A 21,126-nucleotide genomic window follows, 5' to 3' on the forward strand; every position below is an offset into this window, starting at 1 on the left:
TGCGAAAATAAGTTAAACTGAGTTATGTGTTAGGAGATGTTATAGTAACAGAAGGCATCACAATGGACATAAAAAAATTCTGAAAAATCTGGGAAGTTGTTTACTTCCGTTTTTATGGGATTCTCTCTCTATCCGCAGGTTCTGTAATTTTTGACGCATATCTTGTTCTTGATTTGAGCTTATCTCTATCTTAATCTCCTCCAAACCCTAATTTTTGAATTCAATGGTGGAGATATATTTGAAAGATTTGATTTTCTGAGTGATTGGATCTGATTTTTTTTGTATTTATTCATTGCATGCAAATCACATCATCTTCATCACTCTTCATCATCACACCTTGATATACGTGAGAGACTCATTGATTCCACAAGTTTTGTGCTTAATTATTTTTTTTTCTCTTACTATGTCTAACCCTAACACACTTGAGCTCATAAAGCAGATCTTGTTGAGCCCCCAATTTCAGGCAGCCATGGCCACCACCTCCATACCCACGCCGCCGAAAAATCAAGCAGTTCCGGTATTGCCGTCCCTGACTGCACCGACGACACATCCAACGACAGAAAGTGGGCAACCCCTTCCACCAGTTTTTTAGATGCCGGAAGCCATCATCGTCGTGCTCAACCCAACACCCATCTCTTCCATTGTCAAAACTCCAACGACGGAGCAATTCGCCGAATCACCAGATAAGAGTTCGGAGAAGAAAGGGGAACCGGCCAAAACCTCGAAAAAATGCAAGAGGAAGGAGCACGATGTCCCAAAGCCCAAGCCCAAGGCGATTCGAAGGTCCAATCGCATTCCTACCCAACCTAGGGTTACAAAGCCTGGACCACAGAAAATGGTGGTGATCGACGAGTCCGACGAAGATGTGCCACCCGTAAAGCATGCACGCACATCAAAGACTACCAAGCCGAGTAGTCCAGTACTCGAACCCTCCTTCACCGCCGATGAAGAATCCACCGCACCAACAGAGGAGGACGCCGCCACAGAGAAGACGCCCTCGTTCCCGACATCCCTTGATACTCTACTTGATGAGGCCGAAGCAGAGATGACAGCAGAAAATCCGTCCAAAGACAACACACCACTTACAGAGGTGTTGACCAGGCTGAAGCAAAAGGAAATCCGTGAAGGAAAGAAGATTGTCACCACCTCTGCCGCGACCGCATCACCAGCTGCCACAGAATCTGACGAAGAAGACATAGAGGCAGAGGACATTGAACCCGAAGACTCTGACATGGAAGTAGGAAAAGCACACTTCTACACTAATGAGGCATCTTCAAGTTATACTTTATAACTTGAAGAATTTTTATATCTCCTTGTGTCTTCCCATCCATTTTTATTTATTTTCGCTGCTTTATACTCTGTTTTTTTGTGCGTGCTGTTCCAACACTCTGCACAACATTTTGATTCAGACGAAGCAAAGCTAACAGAATTATATAAAATTATTTATTATGTATTAAGTTTCTATTTTGAGTAATGATCTATTAAATTAAAACGTTTAAATAAAAAAAATGTGGCATATTAAATTCAGAGCCACGGAGTAAACTTTAACAAAAAATTCCGAAAAATAAGTCACCTAAAAATCAGGTTTCGTCAGCGACGGTGGTGGACCCTCGACCAAAGGGGTTCACATAATCAGAAATCATACTTCCCTCTCAAGTTCTCAACGTTCTCCACGCCAAAAATGGGAAAACATTTAAAATTTGAAATTAAAATAACAACAATAGTTAGTAAATTAACTATTTTCAAGGAGCAGATTAATTTACAATATTTCATGGTTTACAAAGAAAGCTAAGCTAGACAATTGAAGCAACTATTGCATTACGTGTTTGATTTTCTCTATTCCTGGATTATCGTCGAATATCCCTCAATTCAAAATCAAGAGAAGCAGTTTTATTACTCCTGAATTCGTGGAAGTTTTTCAAATATATGGCATCTGGGGTCTTTACTTAGAGGTATAGATTTCGTCTTCATAATTAGTTTTCCTTGTTTTACTTTTGAAGTAATTCGCCTTAGATGAGTTGCTTTTTTACCCTGTTTCGAAACGATGAGTGACAGAACTGTAATGCTTTTTTGGGTTGTCTCTGTTGTTTGTAAATAAATTAGTTTTGTTAGCTGACGGGAATTCAGTTAATTGGATATTGTCTGAGGAATTCCCAAATATGTGGACATGATTTACATTTTCAATACAACAATGTGTTGAGTGGGATGGAAAGAACTAGACAATTATCTCACAGTTGTAGAATTCGATAATTTATTTGGATCAAAAACGATATAGCTCAGATTTTATTCCTCGATTTACACTTGGAAAGATGAGGGTAGATTGAGCTGTAATGGAACTGCAACATTTGATTTTAACTTGGAAAAAACCAAAGAAGAGAATGAATGGTTGTGAGAGATAATTTCATGCCTAAAAGTAAAGCTTGATCTTTCTCACTCTGCCAGAACAACTTGAATGTGTTGTTGTAATGACTTCCATCTGGTTTACCCTTCCAGATAGTGGCTCCGGACGATGGAGACCATTACTTGCCATGCCACGCGCCACTGTTATATTGTAGACTTTAGAGGGGTAAACGGCTTGAGTACACGGAAATCCAAGATCCCCATACTAAGGGGGAAGAGGTTCCTTTGTTTTTTACTTGAATCAGGGTCTGCGTCTTCAAGATATTCTCGTGTAGATAGTCTAAGGTTGAAGAGACTCCATCAACATCGAAGTTCAGGGAGTGTTTACTCTCGCGAAAAGTATGAACGTGTTGGTTCAAGTGTTGTAACTGAAACTTCTAACTCTTATGTACTTGATGTTGAAGAGGGTGGGAGCAGTGTGACTGATAGTGTTCAGTCAATCCCCAAGGTATCGATTCCTAGTTTGCCAGAAAAAGAAAATGGTGATGGTGTTATCAGCAGCCATTTCTGGGAATGGAAGCCAAAATTAATTGTTCATTATGAAACATCAGGATCTGAGAATACTGATTCCCCACCAGTTCTCTTTCTTCCTGGATTTGGTGTGGGGTCGTTTCATTATGAGAAACAACTCAAAGATCTTGGTCGTGATTATAGAGCATGGGCTTTAGATTTCCTTGGCCAGGGCATGTCATTACCTGTTGAAGATCCAACTTTGCAATCTCAAGATGGAGATAAGGGCTCGTTAGATGGAGAAGCAAATGTTTGGGGATTTGGAGATGAAAGTAAGACTTGGGCCAAAGAACTTGTCTTTTCAGTCGACTTGTGGAGGGATCAAGTACGCTGCTTTATAGAAGAGGTAACGTAGTGTTTCTTGATGTTATCATCATTTCTTGAACAATTTTGTTAGTTAGATCACCAGAAGAATTTTTAGGAATTAAAATTGATGCTTTCTGAAGCTATATGACTACATCTAAAAGTGCAAAGACGGATGATTCAAGAACTGTGCTAGCTTACATGCGTGCTATGATTGTCCTAATAAACTACGAATTTGTCTTTCAAATTAACTATACACCTGCAAAATTTCACAGAAGTCTTTCAGTATTATTTGTAGCTCCATGATTGAGAAATTTTACATTCAACTTTAAAATTTCCTTGGGTTTGAGCTTTAAAATATGGTAAAACTGCACTGCGTTACTTTGCAAACAGTGGAGATGGGAATTTCTTTAGATATGTGAAAATCAAGAGAAAAATCAAAGTGGGAATGGTTTTATACGACTACTTTGTTTTCCTCCGTATTTACCCTTGGTTCTTCACTTGTTAATGTTCTTCTTATGGATCCCTTCCCATTTTGGTTCCTCGACTTGAACTATTTGTTGAAAACAATTAAGCACGCAATTGAAATGACTTTCATATGCTCAAACGGAATCCTGTTAATCATTTTATAACGCCATCAATTTCTATATTAGCTACCCTTCCAAGACACCATTGATCTCTGTACGAACTTATTTGTCATATCACATGTTCTTTGTGGGCTAAATATCTTAAGTTGCATTTCTCTGAGCTGTCATTGCAGTTTTTTCTCTTGCTTTGTAGGAACTCTTTCTATGCTAAATCATTATACCTTGTTCTTTATTATGTAATATGGTGTCTCTGGATCGGTAAACTGATCCTTTGCATAGCTCTTTTACATTAAAATTAAATAGTTGAACCAATTTGCTATACAGTTGAAGTATTGGACCGGTGTTGCAGGTGATTCAAGAACCTGTTTATCTAGTGGGAAATTCTCTTGGAGGGTTTGTGGCTCTGTATTTTGCAGCACGCCACCCTGAGTTGATAAAAGGTGTAACTTTGCTCAATGCAACTCCTTTTTGGGGATTTCTCCCTAATCGTGAAAGATCTCCAAGATTATCGCGATTCTTTCCCTGGGCAGGAACATTCCCACTCCCTTCTAGGCTCAGGAAGTTTATAGAAATACTGTAAGCCCTATGAATCATTTCTCCAACATACTGAGCTTCCCATTTAATCTTGAAAAGTGATGCTGTACGCCTCACCCTGTCCATTTGCATTTCTTCTCTTGATGCATGTAACATTCTATTATCATTCTAGATGGCAGAAAATAAGTGATCCAAGGAGTGTGACCGAGATATTGAAGCAAGTTTACTCTGATCATACAACCGATGTTGATGAAGTGTATTCTCGTATCATTGAGACAACACAACATCCAGCAGCCGCTGCATCTTTTGCTTCCATTATATTTGCTCCTCAGGGACAATTGACCTTCGAGGAAACTTTAGATAGGTCGGTGCAGAATTTGAGATGCAACATGTCTGTGAGTTACATTGTTGTTCTCGTTTCCCTAATTGAGATGCCTTCTTGCTTATGAACATAGGTGCCGGATGAACAACACACCCATCTGTCTCATGTATGGGAAGGACGACCCTTGGGTGAGGCCCATCTGGGGTTTGCAGGTGAAACGCCGAGTTCCAGATGCTCCGTATTACGAGATAAGCCCGGCCGGTCACTGCCCCCATGACGAGGTTCCTGAGGTATGCCACATGGTCCTGATGAATTTAGAACCAAGCTAGTTTTCCATAATTATGTGGCATATTTAGGTACCATTAAAGTGAAACTCACTCACCACGGGCTTCTCTTGTGGTGAGTTTCTTAATAGCACTTGATTAGTGGCGAGTCCGGTGAAAATGCTCTGTTCATTTTCCTTGATAACCTCGTTATAGAAGATGGCATTTGCATATATTTGAAAGAGAAAACATATAATGATTCTTGCTTTCTCCAAATTGTCTTATAAGAAAAAATGATTATTCTTAAATTATTATGAATTTTGACCTCATGGTGACTTTAAATATTACTCTCTCTGTCCATGTAAAATTTGCCACTATTTTATTTCCGGTGCACCCACGAAAAATTTGTTATGCCCATTTATAATAGTAGGGTCCACCGAACTCACTATCTTATTAAACCTTCAATTCCCCATTATTTGCAAAATATGTCATTGATAGGACCCTTACTTCACTTTATAACCATTAAATTTAGGGTTAATTGCCCATAAAATCCTGAACTTTCATCCAATTCTGGTTTTGCACACAAACTTTGAATTGTGGCGTGATAATTACTAAACTTTTGATTTTATCTGATTTTACTACTAATCAAAATTTCAGCCAAATACCAAACTAATATATAATATGGTGCGCCAATTTTGACGTGGCGTATTTATTATTGCTTGACAATTGGTTGGCAAAATAATATTTTTTATTTAATTTCTTAACAATAAAAAAAGAACACAAAGTAAATAACTCAAATTGTCAATAATTTAATATATCAAATCAAGTAATAGTATATTTTTTTAGTTGAATTAATTAATTAAATAAATTCAATAATAGTAAGGGGATTCTTCGAATTTAGGTGTGTCAGCCAAAAAATATTTTAATTATCAATAACTTAATATATATAAAAAAATTATTTAGCTAAGTAATAAACTTTATTAAATTTTCATTATCTAAAGATTAATTTTTTTTTATAAACTATATATATTTATACTATTTGAATGACTTCTATTTTATATATTGGAGTAATGAGTTGTGTAACAGTGAATTAGAAAAAAAATTGATTTAAACTTGAGAATTAAAAAAATACTATTATTTGATTTGATATATTAAGTTATTGACAATTTTGGTTATTTGCTTTGTGTTCTTTTTTTATTAATAAGAAATTAACAATAAATACGTCACGTCAAATATTGACACGTCATATTAGCCTGATATTTGACCGAAATTTGGATTAGTAGCAAAAACAGATAAAATCTAAAGTTTAGTAATTTTCACGCTACAGTTCAAAGTTTGTGTGCAAAACCAGAATTGGACGAAAGTTCAGTATTTTATGGGCAATTAACCCTTAAATTTATAACCACTCAATATAAAATTACATTTGTAGTGGGACTAGGGATGACAATGGGTCAGATCTGGACCGGATTCTACTTGGTCCAGATCCAAATCCGCATTTTCTTACTTAGGTGCGGATCCGGTCCAGATCCGTTGGATCTAAAAAAATAAGATCCAGGTCCATATCCATAGATACACAGGGTCTCGGGTCCAGACCCAGATCCATTTTTTTTTTCTTTTAAAAATATTTATAAATTTTAAATAAACTCAAATTAAAATCGAATTTGATCTAGACTTTCAACAATTATTAAAAATAAATAACTAAATCATAATCTATATAAAAAAATTACTATAAAAATTCATCATAAGTAAGAATATAATAATCAAGTACTAAATAATATATTAGTATTATAATGAGATATACACTTATTGTAATTGTGTATGTAAAAAATGGAGAAAATTAATTATAACATCATTAAAATCAATTTCATCTCTATGTTCACCACAATATTTAGTAACAGTGGAACAATGTGTCTTCTATTTTGACATTGAAAAAAGAAAAATAATAATATCAATAATAATAATAACTAAAATTTAAATTAAGATATAAGTAAAATATTATCTTTAATAGAATTATATATTATTTATGAAAAGAGATGTATAGATTAGTAATAGATTTTAGGGTAGAGTTCAAAAATAATAAAATAAAATTATATATTTTTTATATATCACTGGATCCACGGGCCGGATCTGGACCGGATCTGGGTCTTAAAACTTTTGCTCCAGATCCAGATCCGCAAATCCTAGGAGTGATCCAGATCCAGTCCAGATCCATTGGGTCTATTTTTTACAAGTGGATCCGCGGATCTTAACCGGGTCCAAAATCCATTGTCATCCCTAAGTGGGACCTTACTCCACTTACAACACTATCAATTATTTTATTAAAACTAGTGTCATCCAAATTTTTCATGGATGGAGGGAGCACAATATAGCATATATTTATTTCCGTTGTCAACTTATTGACCTAGTCAAAATTTCTGGCCTCCTTATGTGGACTTGTCTTCAGAGAATCAATGACATGCCTACATACAATCGAAAATATTCTTTTAAATGCTGTAAAATCAACGAAACTCTCTTAAGTTGTCTGGACATTGTGACTCGGGCTATTAAGTGAACAATAAAAATAAGACTATAGTTATAATATTTTTTTAATTTGGACTAAAAAGTCATCATAGGTTGAAAGTTCGAGCTATAATTCAAAAATAATCCAAAGAAAAACATTTTTCAAATTTCCTGCACTCTTATCTCTTCCTATCATCTCATGTTATTCAGGTTGTGAACTTTCTCCTGCGGGGTTGGATCCAGAACCTGGAGTCAGGCGGTTCAGTCGTGCTGCCTTTGCTCGAAGGCGAAGGCAGCGAACATTTTGTCCGCAAGGACTTGGAATTTACGAGAAAAGGTTCCGAAAGAATGGTGAGGGTGCAATTCTACGGCTCCAAGTTCTCTGTCTGGAATTGGTTGAATTCTCAGCTCAAAGCTCTCTTCATCTGATACAGGTAGAAGATAATGCCCTTTTGTATATCCTGTATATTCATGGTTTTTGGTTATTAGTCTGTCTACCGAAGATCTTCTCAAAGCACTATGTAGAAATTGTTGTGAATTTTAGTCACAAAACTAGTCTTCTGTATGTATCCAATTATTAAAATTAATTACTGCTTTTTGAGACATGAGCTTGCCAAAGTGGTGGAGATTGAAATTAGTTATTGCTTTCTTTTTTAATAGGGGAAAAATGAGAGAGAATATGTTAGTAATGTCTGCATGTACAATGTCAGATAGCCACAAAATATCGAACTTTCAGATTATCGGCGGAGCCCCGTGCGCACGGGCTCCCGGGCCCCCCACTACGGGTGCTCTTAGCCTCCGTTGCATATGATCGAAATCAGACACACTACTGATTTTACACAGAGAATGCTATTGCTCATTATCCATGGAAGAGAGAAACATACTAGTAGCATTATCTATTGACGAGAGAATCTGAAATAGCCAAAATGGAATTGAAGACTTATTTTAAATTATAAGCACTTTGAGCTTAGATGTTTTAAGAGCTTATAAGATATAGTTTCTTAAGATCTTATAAATTATCTAAATGTTTGGATAAGTGAGTTTATAAGCTAGAAAGAGAGAAAAAAAATTATTAGAGAGAGAAAATGGAAATGAAATGAAATTAGAATGATATATAATGAAAATAAAAAATCATAGTTCAGTTAGTTTTGTAAAATGAGTGTTGCTTATAAAAAATAAAAAATAAAGTTAGATTAGAAGAACTTATTTTTTGGGGAGCTTATAAGTTTTTAAAACTTAATTTTACAGGTTATAAGCTCTTTAGGAACTTATTTTCCCAAACACTTTGAAGGAGCTTATAAGCTCAGCCAAACTGCAAGAACTTATGAGATGTCTCAAAAGCTTATAAATTATCAAAGTATTCTTTTTTTAATATTTCCTCCATCCACGAAAGAACTTCTTATCTTTCATTTTTGGGATGTCCATAAAAAAACTTCCTATCTATTTTTGGACTATACTTCACCACTTATAATTACTCTTACTTTTCACTTTTTCACAACTCTCAATATTAATTCTAACACATTTTCATCACTCTCAATACACTCAACAATCTTTTTTTTTTTTCTCAATACACTCAATAATTTTTTTTCTTAAAACACGTCTCACTAAATAAAGAAATAATAAGGATTGTATCATGGTGAACTCAAACCCAAAATCTTTAGCCTTCAACATTAACCACACAACCGTTAGGTCAATACTACAATTGTCAAAGTATTTTAGTAATTCAATTATAAGCCAGATAGAGAATTGTAAGTTAGAGAAAGAAAGTTATAGATAGGTGAAATTGAAATGATATATATTGAAAATAATAAATTATACTCCATCCGTCCCGCGAAGTTTGAGCAGTATTCCTTTTCGAGTTGTCCTACGAAGCTTGAGCACTTTCCTTATATGACAATTTTTTTTCCCCTTTATTCACATTTTCATTTTTTCACCTACCACACGGTCCACACTTAATACACAAAATAATATTCTTTAAAATCCGTGCCGAAAAGAAATTGCTCAAGTTTTAGAGGATGAATGGAGTAATAAGTTTATTTTTGTAATTGATTATTACTTATAAAATTAAAAAAAAAAACAATATCATTTTAAATATCAAACTATTATCCCATTAGTGTGAATCTGAGTTTGCCCTTGAGCAGAGGGACCTAACTATCGACATAAACCCCGAAATTTTAACTGTAGGTACACCTGCATGGCTGCATAGTTACTAATGATCTAGAATGTTTCATCGAATTCCAATAAGCATAATCTTGTCTTCCAGAAGCCCAAAGTATGCACCCTAAATTTGTTTACCGAAATAGTTCACAAAGCGATTTTTGAACAAGCTAACTCTAAACCCAATAATAGTCTTTTACAAAATTCGGCTTCAATTGTTGGCAGTTTTCAGTAGAGATGTCAATCGGATCAATTCATCGAATTTCGAGCTAGTTATAACGGATTATCAAGTTATTCAGGTGCGGGCTAATCGAATTGAAAAATTTTCGGATAAAAAATTTTCAACGCTAACCCTAAACATTCAGGCGGACTAGTCCATCGGGCTAATTGAGCTAAAAATTTATTTAAAAAAAATAACTGATATATTTATCTTGATAATATTCTATTTGTAATAAACAAATACACACACAAATAAGTGATATTTCAACATTGACTTAAATAATAACTAATATACAATTCTTAGATATATAAAGATGTAACATTTTTGTTAAGTAATTATCTTTAATTAATTTTTACATCTAAGTATCTTATGTTAAGTATTAGCTTAAAAATACAGAGAAGTGAAATGATAAATATAACTTTTTAATATTGAATTTCTAATATTAAATCAAAATACACTTCACAAACTTTTGAAAAAAATATCTTATCATACAAATTTTCAAAAGCAAAGTAATAAAATTGAAAATCAAATAATGAGAAAATTCTCATATAATTAAGCGAACACATTATTTCCGCGTCAACCCTATAGGGTTTCAGATTAGTTTTAGGTCAACCCTATCAGATGTCGGGCTATTCGGTAATGAGCTATTCAAACTATAATTTTATAGGTTGAAAATTTTAGCCCTAACCCTCTCGAACTGGCGGGCTAATCGGATCAATCCATGAATTTCGGACTGAATTGACATCCCTACTTTCCACAATGGCACATTACATTGTTTTGTGACCTTTATCCTGTTTATTGTCAATTTTCAAAGTGGGTGCCTGTAGATGCCTAGAGCTTGAACTTTGTGTTTGGCTAAGCTTATTATAAAGAGCTTATAAGCTCTTGGAGCTTATAAGATGTAGTTTTTAAGAGCTTATAAGTTGTCAAGGATCGAGGAAGGCCCCAAGGATCCCGAGAGCCACTTAAACAACACAGGAAGTTGAGGCGGGTTACCTAGCCGGGGCAGGGCTAGATGTGGAAGCACATCTGAAGAGATGTTTCATTAGCAATTAATGAAAAACAGCAGAAACAAGAAACAAGAGTGACTCTTGGCTCATATTTCCATAATCAAAACCAACAGCTATAGCAAACAAGAGATGATCAAAACACTATATATGTCCTAATTTTATGCATCTCACCAAATTCAAGGGTCAATAACTTTTAATCAAAGGATTTAATGCATCCGCAAACTTAAGAGGCATAAGAGCTAATGATATATCTAAGGAAACAAAGCTAAAGTGCCTGAAATCTGATACTTATGATTTACTATTTCCCTAATTCTTTTCAACATCAAATTCTCCAACAGCCATATCTACGACCTCCGGGGTACTAGAAGTAGAAACAACACTCCCCTGGCCCTAGCAATCAATGAAATCCTACGGTAACAAATATTACTACAAGGACTCAAATCCTATTCAATGCAACTTATCTTTTACTAATTTTGGTTTCAACAATACAGATACTCCCAAGCTATTTCACCCATTCAATCCACAACATCTGTGCTTCACATTTGTTAAGGTTAAACTAACCAAATATCACGTGTCATTAGCGAATAAATCCCACTGTTTAGAGAGTAAACTTCTAAACAAACGGCACGCTAATCCCAAGTTCCCCACTGCTATGGAAGGAGTGAAAGCTTACAACATATCAAACAGAAAAATCAATGCTTAAACGCAAAATCATGCAAAAGGCTGAATTAAGAATAAGCACATATAAGTGAACATATGCTAAAATTTGCCTCATAGATAAGAAGCAATTATCTCTGTTACCACTTCTTCTTAGTCAGATAAAAATAAGCTAATCCAGTGATAAACGACTAGCATATGTTCCAAAAAACCCAACAAACAATACTAAGCAGAACTTTCCCAATTTCATAGTCTCATCCAAGTAAACAATCATCTACATACCACAGCGTATATCAAACTAATTGATGCACCAGTAATGCATAGATACGTAACGCCACGAACACGCACGAAAAAAGTATTCAAACCTTTGGCAACCTGAAGAGTAAGGGTCAGAATCTGCAGCCTGCCTTGCTCCTCCATCTTCTTGAAGAAGTACATTGGCTTCAACGATCGCCTCAGCATGAAGGCAACCGAAAATGGCAGCCCAAACGCCAGCAAGCTCTGAATCGACACCTCCAGAAGAGGCGATCCCCGCATACTGTACGACATCCAAGCTCCAAAACAGAGGTGTACCAATCCTAAACCGGCTAAGACTTTGCTCAAGCTGTAAACAGTCTTCATCATCGTCTCCAGAACTTCCCGCGTCTCGTTGGCCAGCGCCGATAAATCTCGATCCACAGTCGGACCGGTGATTTCTTGGTGCTTGAATTCTCGATTCTCGCTGGGTTTTTCAGTTGGGGTTTCTGGTTTTCCATTGGTTGGTGGTGATTGATTGGGAGCGGGGGTGGATAGAAATCTGATATTCGTGGTAATTGCATTAGGGTTTTGAAAGGGGTTTAACAGCGATTGATGATGATTGAGTGACCTCGGGCTTGAACGTGCGTATCGATTTACCAAAACTCGGCCGTAATCAGATGAAACGTTATGGGTTTTGGGATTTTCTGGGACTTTTTGAAGAGATCTTAGATGATGAACTTGATCCAGAGACGGAAGGGCGGGTGATTTTTCATGGTTGTGAATGTGATCGGATATGAATAGTGATCTTTGGTGAAGAATTCGGGAAGTGAGAGGAAATGGTTTTGGTGAGAGAGAATGGTGCAGAAGATAACAGGTAAGCTTGCGAGAAGCCATGGTCTTGCAGTTGGGGAGAGAAGAAGGTTTTGTGAATATAAACAACAAACCTTTTTTCAGAGAATCAATTCAAAGGAGCCTTTTTGGCTCTCAGACTACCCACAGTCGTGACACTCACCCAACCCAACCTTACTTCACTTTTTAATAAAATATTCATTTCTCTCTCATCCACCTACACAACCCACAACCTAACATAATTTTTACTCCCAATGGTGACACCAATCCAACCTACATATTCTTTCTTTTCACTTTATTTTTAAATTATCTTAATATCTAAAATAAAATATAAATTAAAATTAAATATTTATTTATTATATTTAATAAATAAAATAAATATTTTTTTAAAATTGTAATTATATTATAATTAAACATTATCATATATTATAATTGATATTTAACTCAATCACAAAGGAAGATAACAAGAATTAAACACACAACTGAAATTAAATATATCAAAGTACAATACGTGAAATTTTAAAATACAAATTACATATTTAATTGTCAGTGCCAAATTTTTCCCATATGTGCTCAATCAAATCACCTTGAAGAGTCCTATGAGCTTCTCTATTGCGAAGTTGATCTCTATTAGTCATATAAGTAGACAAGCTCGCAATACGTTCAGTAGAATAGCGAAAATGTTCGTCATCTTCTGTTTGTACTCTTGTAGGTGTATCCATAAAAAATTATGTTGGATCATAATAATTTTGGTAGGTATCTCGTTCATCCTCGACTATCATATTATGCATGATGATACAAGCATCATAATTTTTCCCATCAAAACTTTATCACAAACAAGACATGAGCGTCGTAAAAATGCAAATCGAGCTTGTAGGACTCCAAATGCTCGCTCAACATCTTTTCGGACAGACTCTTGGTGTTGAGCGAACAACTTGTGTTTGCGGATCTGTGGGGAAGTAATTGACTTGACAAATACAGCCCATGAAGGGTATATACCATCAGTTAAATAATATGCCATATCATAATGACGGCCATTCACTACGTAATTAACCTTTGGTGCTCGACCTTCTAAGACATCATTAAAAACAGAAGATCGATGGAGTACATTAATATCATTACACGAACCTGGTGTTCCAAAGAACGCATGGCATATCCACAAGTCGTATAAGGCAACAGCTTCCAAAATGATCATTGGTTTTCCACTTCTCCCAGTATATTGGCCGGCCCACGCATTAGGACAATTTTTCCACTCCCAATGCATGCAATCAATACTGCCAATCATGCCTGGGAAACCACATTGTTCTCCAACATAGAGCAGCCTTGCCAAATCTTGTTCATTAGGCCTTCTAAGATACATACCACCGAAGCAAGATATAACACCTTCCACAAAATGGACTAAAGCATCTCTTGTAGAAGATGAACTCATTCGCAGATACTCATCGACAACATCGGAAGATGTCCCATACGCCAACACCCTCATGGCTCCAGTACATTTCTGCAATGATGAAAGACCTACTCTGCCGGTGGCATCTCGTCTCTGTTGAAAAAACTCGTCATTAGCAGTAACAGCTTCCACTATTCGAATGAATAGCGATTTCTGCATGCGAAATCTCCGCCGGAAGATTTCTGGAGCATACGTTGGGCTGTCATTGAAGTAGTCGTTGATCAAACGCTCTGCACCAAACTCGCGTTCCCTATCACAATATCTCCTGTTGGCTGTTGGAATTTGATTTCCTACAATCAGATTATGATTGTTTATGATCATATTTTGGATGATGCTATCAAGTTGACGATTTTGTTGATAAACTCGTTCTTCCCATTCATCAAGTTCATTGGAATGGGAAACATCAGAACTTGAGTCTGAATCAACCGAAGAGTTTTCATTCACAGACATATTTGTATGAGAAATGGAAAAATAATAGGGTGGAGGTATACTCGAGCAAAGATTGAGATGTGTTTGTGTTTTATTGAGATGTGTTTCATTTGGCATTTATAGACTAATATTGAAAAGTGGGATGACAAGTGCATGTGACTGCACTTAAAGCTTTGTCAGAATTGGTCTTTGTCATTTGGGAACCTAACGGATCCAATGCTTACATGAAATGACAAGTGCATGTGGATAGGAAAAAATGACAAGTGCATGTGACTGCACTTAAAGCTTTGTCAGATTTGGTCAAATGCTTTGGGAACCTAACGGATCCAATGCTATTCAAGTTTACATGAAATATACTTTTTCATTAATTAAACATAAAACAAGTACATAACACAATTTGCGAAAACTAAAATCAGACAAATAGAAAGCACACAAATAAAAAGTACATAAACTAAAATTACATAGAAAGCACATGATTAAAATACATTCACTCTCCAAACACAATTTTAGTTAATTGACGTTTCATCTCTTCGTCTTCTGGAGATAAGTGATCTTTCGCCAATAATTGAAGCAACATTTTTTCTTTCATCTTCATTGCGTTTCTTTGCAACTTCTCGCGCTCCAGTTCGATTCGAGTCTTTATTAACTCAGCTTCGGCATCTCTAGTGAGTCTCATTGCACGAAGTTCTGCAGCAATAGCAGATTCATGAGTAGATTCAGATTGTGAGACCTTACCTTTTCCTTTCCTTTTTGCCTTATCTCTTCCAATGGGACGAGTCGCAGTTGACTGTTCGGATGTTGGAGTTCTGGATTAGAAGGGATAGAACATCCCCCATCTTCCGAAGTCTTTGATCTTTTCGAACTGCCACCACTTTCCTGGTCATCAGCATCTTCACTTTGACGACGAAAAACATGGGTGGTATCATGAACATTCCACTTGGGATGTTTACTCATAACTTCATTAAATACAACCAAATCTAGAAACTTATTTCCACCTGCTTCGTAAATGGAATGAGCTTCTTTCTCAACATCGTTGTCGCTCATGCCACTCCTTCTTCGAGCATTTGCTTCCCTGCAAGCAGCAACCCATTTGTTTCCATTTTCGTTAAGACGTTTCCAGCGACCTTTCATCGATTCAATGTTTCGTTCGTTGAGCTCATTTGGATTTTCTGCTTGGGTGTTGTGATACAATTTATGAACACGTGCCCAAAGCGATTCCCCTCTTTGATTTTTTCCTCGAATGTTATCTTCGCTAGCATAGATCCAAGATGACATAAGGGCAACATCTTCCTTCACACACCAAGCTACATTTTTTGCCCCTTTATGATTTTTTGTTTAAGCGTTGTTGAACACCCATAAACAAATTACGGGAGACATTTTCTGGTGTGGAAATTCTTTGAGATGTAGGAATCTGACTTAGATTTGGAGAAAATTGAGATTCATAAAATTGAGAATTTGGTTGATTTTCGAAATTTGGAAAAAAAGGAGGAGTCGGATAAGATGAAAAATTTGCAGAATCTTGAGGATTAGGATAATCTTGGGAGTTTTGATGATTTTGAGAATTTGGATAATAATAATTGGGATAATTTGGATCCATAATGAAAATATAGTGAAATGAAGAAAGAGAGAGTTTTTGTTTAGGTGTAAAAATATAGTGAAGTTAGGCTCTATTTATAGAGCAAAAAATAAGAAAAATTTTCATATAATTTTAATATATTTTTTATAAAGATAAACCATTATAAAATTTTGTTTATCCAAATATTTAATCCACTAGTTAAAATTTGACAAGTGGCAAGGAAAGAGAAAAAATAGAGAAGCATGACTTGGGGCGGCAGATCCCCCGGGTCACGCAATTTTTGTGACTTTCCAATTATTTTTTTATCCATCTTGTTTTGTCCTATTAGCATGACTCCCCCACAATGTCACCGCTGGGAGTAGCCTCATATTAGTAGTGATTTCTTTGCAAGTTTCGCTTCACAAAAAATTCTCATTTTCATTAAAAAATAATCCCTCCATCCCACTCCAAATGTCCCATTTTTTATTTTGGGTTGTCCCACTCCAAATGTCTCATTTCCTTTTTTGGCAACACTCTCTCTTTATACTTAATATTTAAATAATTTTCACCTGTTATTTGGTAGTGTAGAAAATAGAATGACGATAAATGGAAAAGATGCAGAACCGAGGCGAGAATAAATTCTCTCTCTGTAAGGCAAAATTACTTCCGCTCTGTGCTTGCGGATCTACAGTAATTGCCCCCAAGATATAACGGTTTAGGGATGATAGACGAGTCCTTAGCACTAGAAGTTCGTTATCCGGTCGAACGGCTTGATACTCGGGACTGAGTATGTAAACTAAACTAATATGACAAATTGATTATCTGAATTCGTTGGTGTGTTTAATCTCATTCTGGAGGGCCCTATTTATAGTAGTCCAGGGGTTTCCTTGAACTGACGTGACTGTTTGGCCAAACAGGAGGCCCGAACGGGCGTGTCTCTTCTGTCTTTGAACCGTCGCCACGTGCCCTGCTTGGGCAAACAGGTGGTCCAAACCATGAATATCTTTGGGCATTAATTACTCATTCAATTCTTTACAGATTTGAACAAGTAAATATATCAAATTAATCTACTCAACATGTAGATTCCAAAAATATCATTTAATTCCATTAATTACCAAAGTAATTATGGTATTAAATAAACTATTTATTCCAACAATCCCCACATGAATGATGATTAATGCAAATGCAAAAAACTATGTCCCGACGACCCATTATTGCATCAGGATAGGTAGTTGTTAGCTTTGAACCTTCCTTAGTGTAATGCCATCGGATTTACTTGTTGCTCGGTGAACGCGATGTCTTGAACCGGTCAACTTTTATGTAAACCAAGTCAACAACATACATACAATAATAGATCTAATATCTTTCGTTCTTACGTTGTGTCCATTTATGGCCTTGGACCATTTCTTGGATTCATAAGTGTTATCGATAATTGAAGCGGCCCCACTTCTTCACTTATATAGGTGATCTCCTAAAAGGAGTATCCTGCCATACTCCACCTATTGAGGCTATATGAATCATTAAAAGCTTTTAAAAGGCTTACCCTTTACCACAAGCTGCAGGTTTTGCACTTGAGCAGCTATGAGAATGGATTTTGAAAGTTTCAAGTGCTCAACTTGAACTTCCATAATTTAGTTGTCTCATTGAACCATGTTCTTGGGATCTCTAGTTATCATGGTTGAGTTACCACTATGAAAGTTCTTAACGTGTGGATTTTAATCCCATTCCCCTTGCTGCGTTATACAATTGATCGCGATTAATACTGAAAGAGTTTAGTGCCCCAAATTACCACAAGTAAAAACTGTGAATTCGTAAGAGTAATGTTAGCAGGAATGTTGATACAGGATGTTAATAACATTCAAGCTAACATGCAGCGGAAATTAAAGAACACACAGGAATACTTTTTCACGGATTATATCACTATAATCCGCGAGTGCCTCAAGGCTAAAAACACTATGATCATCAACAATACAGAGTACAGATTTGAGATCTCTTGGAGATCTATCTTTACAGAATGGCTGCCTAAGATAAATCAACCTATCTACTCATTGCACTAGAATGTCGAATCAACACAGAACCAAAACACCCTGCTACGCTCCAATGGCTTTGTACTTCAATTCTTGCCCTTGACATCCCGTCAATACAATGCGAGACTTTACAGATTAGCTGCCTAAGCCCCCTTTGTCAAAGCAATCCTTGAAGAACCGGTATCACGTTTGCAGCAGGAATGTTGAAACAACACAGCCGAATAACTCGGACAGAACAGTCTGCTACGCTCCAATGTCCTCGATCTTCATCCCTTACCCTTGACCTCCCGTCAATACAGAGTGAGCCTTTACAGATGGGCTGCCTAAGACTCCTCCGTCAAAGCAAGGTTTGAAGAACTGGTGTCATGTTTGCAGCAAGACAAAATGACGAGTTGGTTGTGAGCGAATGTTAGGTCGGTGAAAACGCACTCCCAAAACGTAAGGATGAATGAGGTTTCTTGTTGCTTTTATAGACCTTCATGTCGTGGTTAGTTTCCTCCACTTCCCACTTCCAGAAGCTTCCAATAACCGCTGCAATCCACCTCCGAAAACTGCCAGTCGACCAGTCTGGAATGTTGGTTGAGAGATCATGGGTCCTGAAAAATAGGAACTAACAGCCCACCACTTTGGACCATGATAAACCACCTTTCCACTTATTAAAAACGTGGTCAACAAGCATAAAACCTTTATTCCACAACCAAACAATAATAAAACGTGAAAGGAAGGTAAAGATTAAATATATACAATTACCAATGGAGAGTCAAAGTATGGAGTCAAGGTAGACTCCGAAATGTTGGTTGAATCCAGAAATATTGACACCATGAATGTTATCAACATTCCACCAACATTGAAAACACGTATGTTATCAACATTGGTCCCAATATTATCGGAGTCAACATTGACTCTAACAAATACCTTTAGTAAACGGATCCGCAATATTGTCTTTTGACTTTACGTAGTCAATGCACATTATTCCTGTAGTGATCAATTGTCTAACGGTATTATGTCTTCGACGAATATGTCGAGATTTACCATTATACAAACTATTCTTTGCTCTCCCTATGGCAGCCATGCTATCGGAATGTGTCATAATCAGAGGCAAAAGTTTTTCCCAACAGGGAATATCTTCTAAGAAGTTTCTTAACCATTCAGCTTCTTCGCCGGCTTTGTCTAAAGCAATAAATTTTGATTCCATTGTAGATCGGGCTATACATGTTTGCTTAGAAGATTTCCATGATATTGCTCCTCCACTAATGGTAAATACAAACTCACTTGTGAATTTAGAGTCTTTAGTGTTGGATATCCAATTGACATCACAATACCCTTCCAAAACTGCGTGATATCTCGAATAGTGTATACTATGAGATATTATGTGTTTTAAGTATCTCAACACTCTTATCAATGCAGTCCAATGATCCTTTCCAGGATTACTTGTAAACCAACTCAATTTGCTAATAGAATATGCTATGTCTGGCCTTGTACAATTTGATAAGTACATTAGGCTTCCAATAATTCTAGCATAGTCCGATTGTGATACGGGTTCTCCTCGATTTTTGGCTAAGTGTATACTTAAGTCAACAGGTGTTTTAGCCGGAGGTAGATCGAAAGCTTTGAATTTCTTAAGCACATTCTCAACATAGTGAGATTGTGATAAGACTATTCCTTCGGGTGTTCTAAGGATCTTAATTCCTAGAATCACATCCGCTAATCCCATATCTTTCATGTCAAAGTTCTTCTTTAACATTTGCTTAGTTTCTACGATTATTTTATTATTGCTACCCATAATTAGCATATCATCAACGTAGAGACAAACAATGACAAAGTTGTCGGATGTTCCTTTAATGTACACACATTTATCACATTCGTTGATTTTGAAACCATTTGACATCATTGCTTGGTCAAATTTCTTGTGCCATTGTTTGGGAGCTTATTTAAGTCCATACAAAGACTTGACAAGTTTACAAACTTTGTTTTCTTGGCTGGGAATCACGAACCCTTCGGGTTGTTCCATATATATCTCATCTTCTAAATCTCCATTTAGAAATGCCGTTTTTACATCCATTTGGTGTATCTCAAGATTATATAATGCGGCTATAGCAAGTAGCATTCTAATGGATGTAATTCTAGTGACTGGAGAGTATGTATCAAAGTAATCATACATTTCCTTTTGTTTGTAGCCTTTAACTACCAAACGTGCTTTATACTTATCAATAGATCCATCGGCTTTATATTTCTTCTTAAGAATCCACTTGCAACCCAAAGGTTTATTTCCCAGAGGAAGATCAACAATATGCCAAGTGTGATTGGATAAGATTGACTCGATTTCACTATTGATAGCTTCACGCCATATATCGGCATCAGGATCAGACAATGCTTCCTTGATTGTCTTTGGTTCGTCTTCTAAAGTATAAACTACGAAATCCAAACCAAAGGTTTTTGCAGTCTTTATTCGCTTTTCTCAGTCTTTGTTCGCTTCTCGCGTCTTGGTTGCGGTGTTGGTCCATTATCCTTAAGCGAAATTTCATCATAAGTTCTCTTTTTGGAACTTGTATCATTATTATCTTTCTTAGGGAATCTAGTTTCAAAAAATATGGCATTTCTTGATTCTATAATCATTCCCTCATTTATATCGGGTACTTCCGATTTGTGTACCAAGAATCGGTACGCACTACTATTGTTTGCATATTCTATGAAGATGCAATCAACAGTTTTTGGTCCAATTTTTACTTGTTTGAGTTTTGGTACTTCAACTTTTGCTAAGCACCCCCACACTTTTGTATATTTATAGGACAAATTCCTTCCTTTCCGTAATTCATATGGAGTTTTATCTTGTTTCTTTTGGGGTAATTTATTCAAAAATTTATTAGCCGAAAGAATAGCTTCCCCCCACATGTTATGTGATAGGCCTGAGCTTATCAACATAGCATTCATCATTTCTTTCAATGTTCTATTCTTTCGTTCTGCAACACCATTTGATTGTGGAGAATAAGGCGCAGTTGTTTGATGAATAATGCAATTTTCACGACAAAATTCTTCAAATGGTGGAACATACTCACCACCTCGATCACTTCGAATCATTTTGATCTTGGTGTTAAGTTGATTCACAACTTCATTTTTGTA

The 21,126-nt window shown here is 36.2% G+C and overlaps 2 protein-coding genes and 1 pseudogene across 2 annotated transcripts; 1 reads left to right on the plus strand and 2 right to left on the minus strand.

The window, feature by feature from the left end:
- Positions 1-1,662: 1,662 nt before the first annotated feature.
- On the plus strand, positions 1,663-8,018 carry LOC131014068 (pheophytinase, chloroplastic). The gene is made up of 6 exons (XM_057941990.1): positions 1,663-1,952; positions 2,494-3,256; positions 4,150-4,376; positions 4,507-4,698; positions 4,790-4,946; positions 7,629-8,018. The coding sequence occupies exons 2-6, from the start codon at positions 2,510-2,512 to the stop codon at positions 7,845-7,847; spliced, it is 1,542 nt and encodes a 513-aa protein (XP_057797973.1). The 5' UTR covers positions 1,663-1,952; positions 2,494-2,509; the 3' UTR covers positions 7,848-8,018.
- A 3,536-nt stretch (positions 8,019-11,554) lies between these two features.
- On the minus strand, positions 11,555-12,681 carry LOC131014079 (uncharacterized). The gene has a single exon (XM_057942001.1). The coding sequence runs from the start codon at positions 12,591-12,593 to the stop codon at positions 11,733-11,735; it is 861 nt and encodes a 286-aa protein (XP_057797984.1). The 5' UTR covers positions 12,594-12,681; the 3' UTR covers positions 11,555-11,732.
- A 415-nt stretch (positions 12,682-13,096) lies between these two features.
- Positions 13,097-14,479, minus strand: LOC131014072 (uncharacterized; annotated as a pseudogene).
- Between the last annotated feature and the right edge of the window lie 6,647 nt (positions 14,480-21,126).

This window comes from Salvia miltiorrhiza, chromosome 3, assembly GCF_028751815.1.
Source record: "Salvia miltiorrhiza cultivar Shanhuang (shh) chromosome 3, IMPLAD_Smil_shh, whole genome shotgun sequence".
Taxonomy (NCBI): domain Eukaryota; kingdom Viridiplantae; phylum Streptophyta; class Magnoliopsida; order Lamiales; family Lamiaceae; genus Salvia; species Salvia miltiorrhiza.

Bases quoted from the DNA above. Each gene is read 5' to 3' on its own strand.
- LOC131014068 (XM_057941990.1), top strand. From the start codon at position 2,510: ATGGAGACCATTACTTGCCATGCCACGCGCCACTGTTATATTGTAGAC. The intron at 4,699-4,789 runs GTCGGTGCAGAA...TTATGAACATAG, and splicing joins TTCGAGGAAACTTTAGATAG to GTGCCGGATGAACAACACAC. The intron at 4,947-7,628 runs GTATGCCACATG...CATGTTATTCAG, and splicing joins CCCATGACGAGGTTCCTGAG to GTTGTGAACTTTCTCCTGCG.
- LOC131014079 (XM_057942001.1), bottom strand. From the start codon at position 12,593: ATGGCTTCTCGCAAGCTTACCTGTTATCTTCTGCACCATTCTCTCTCA.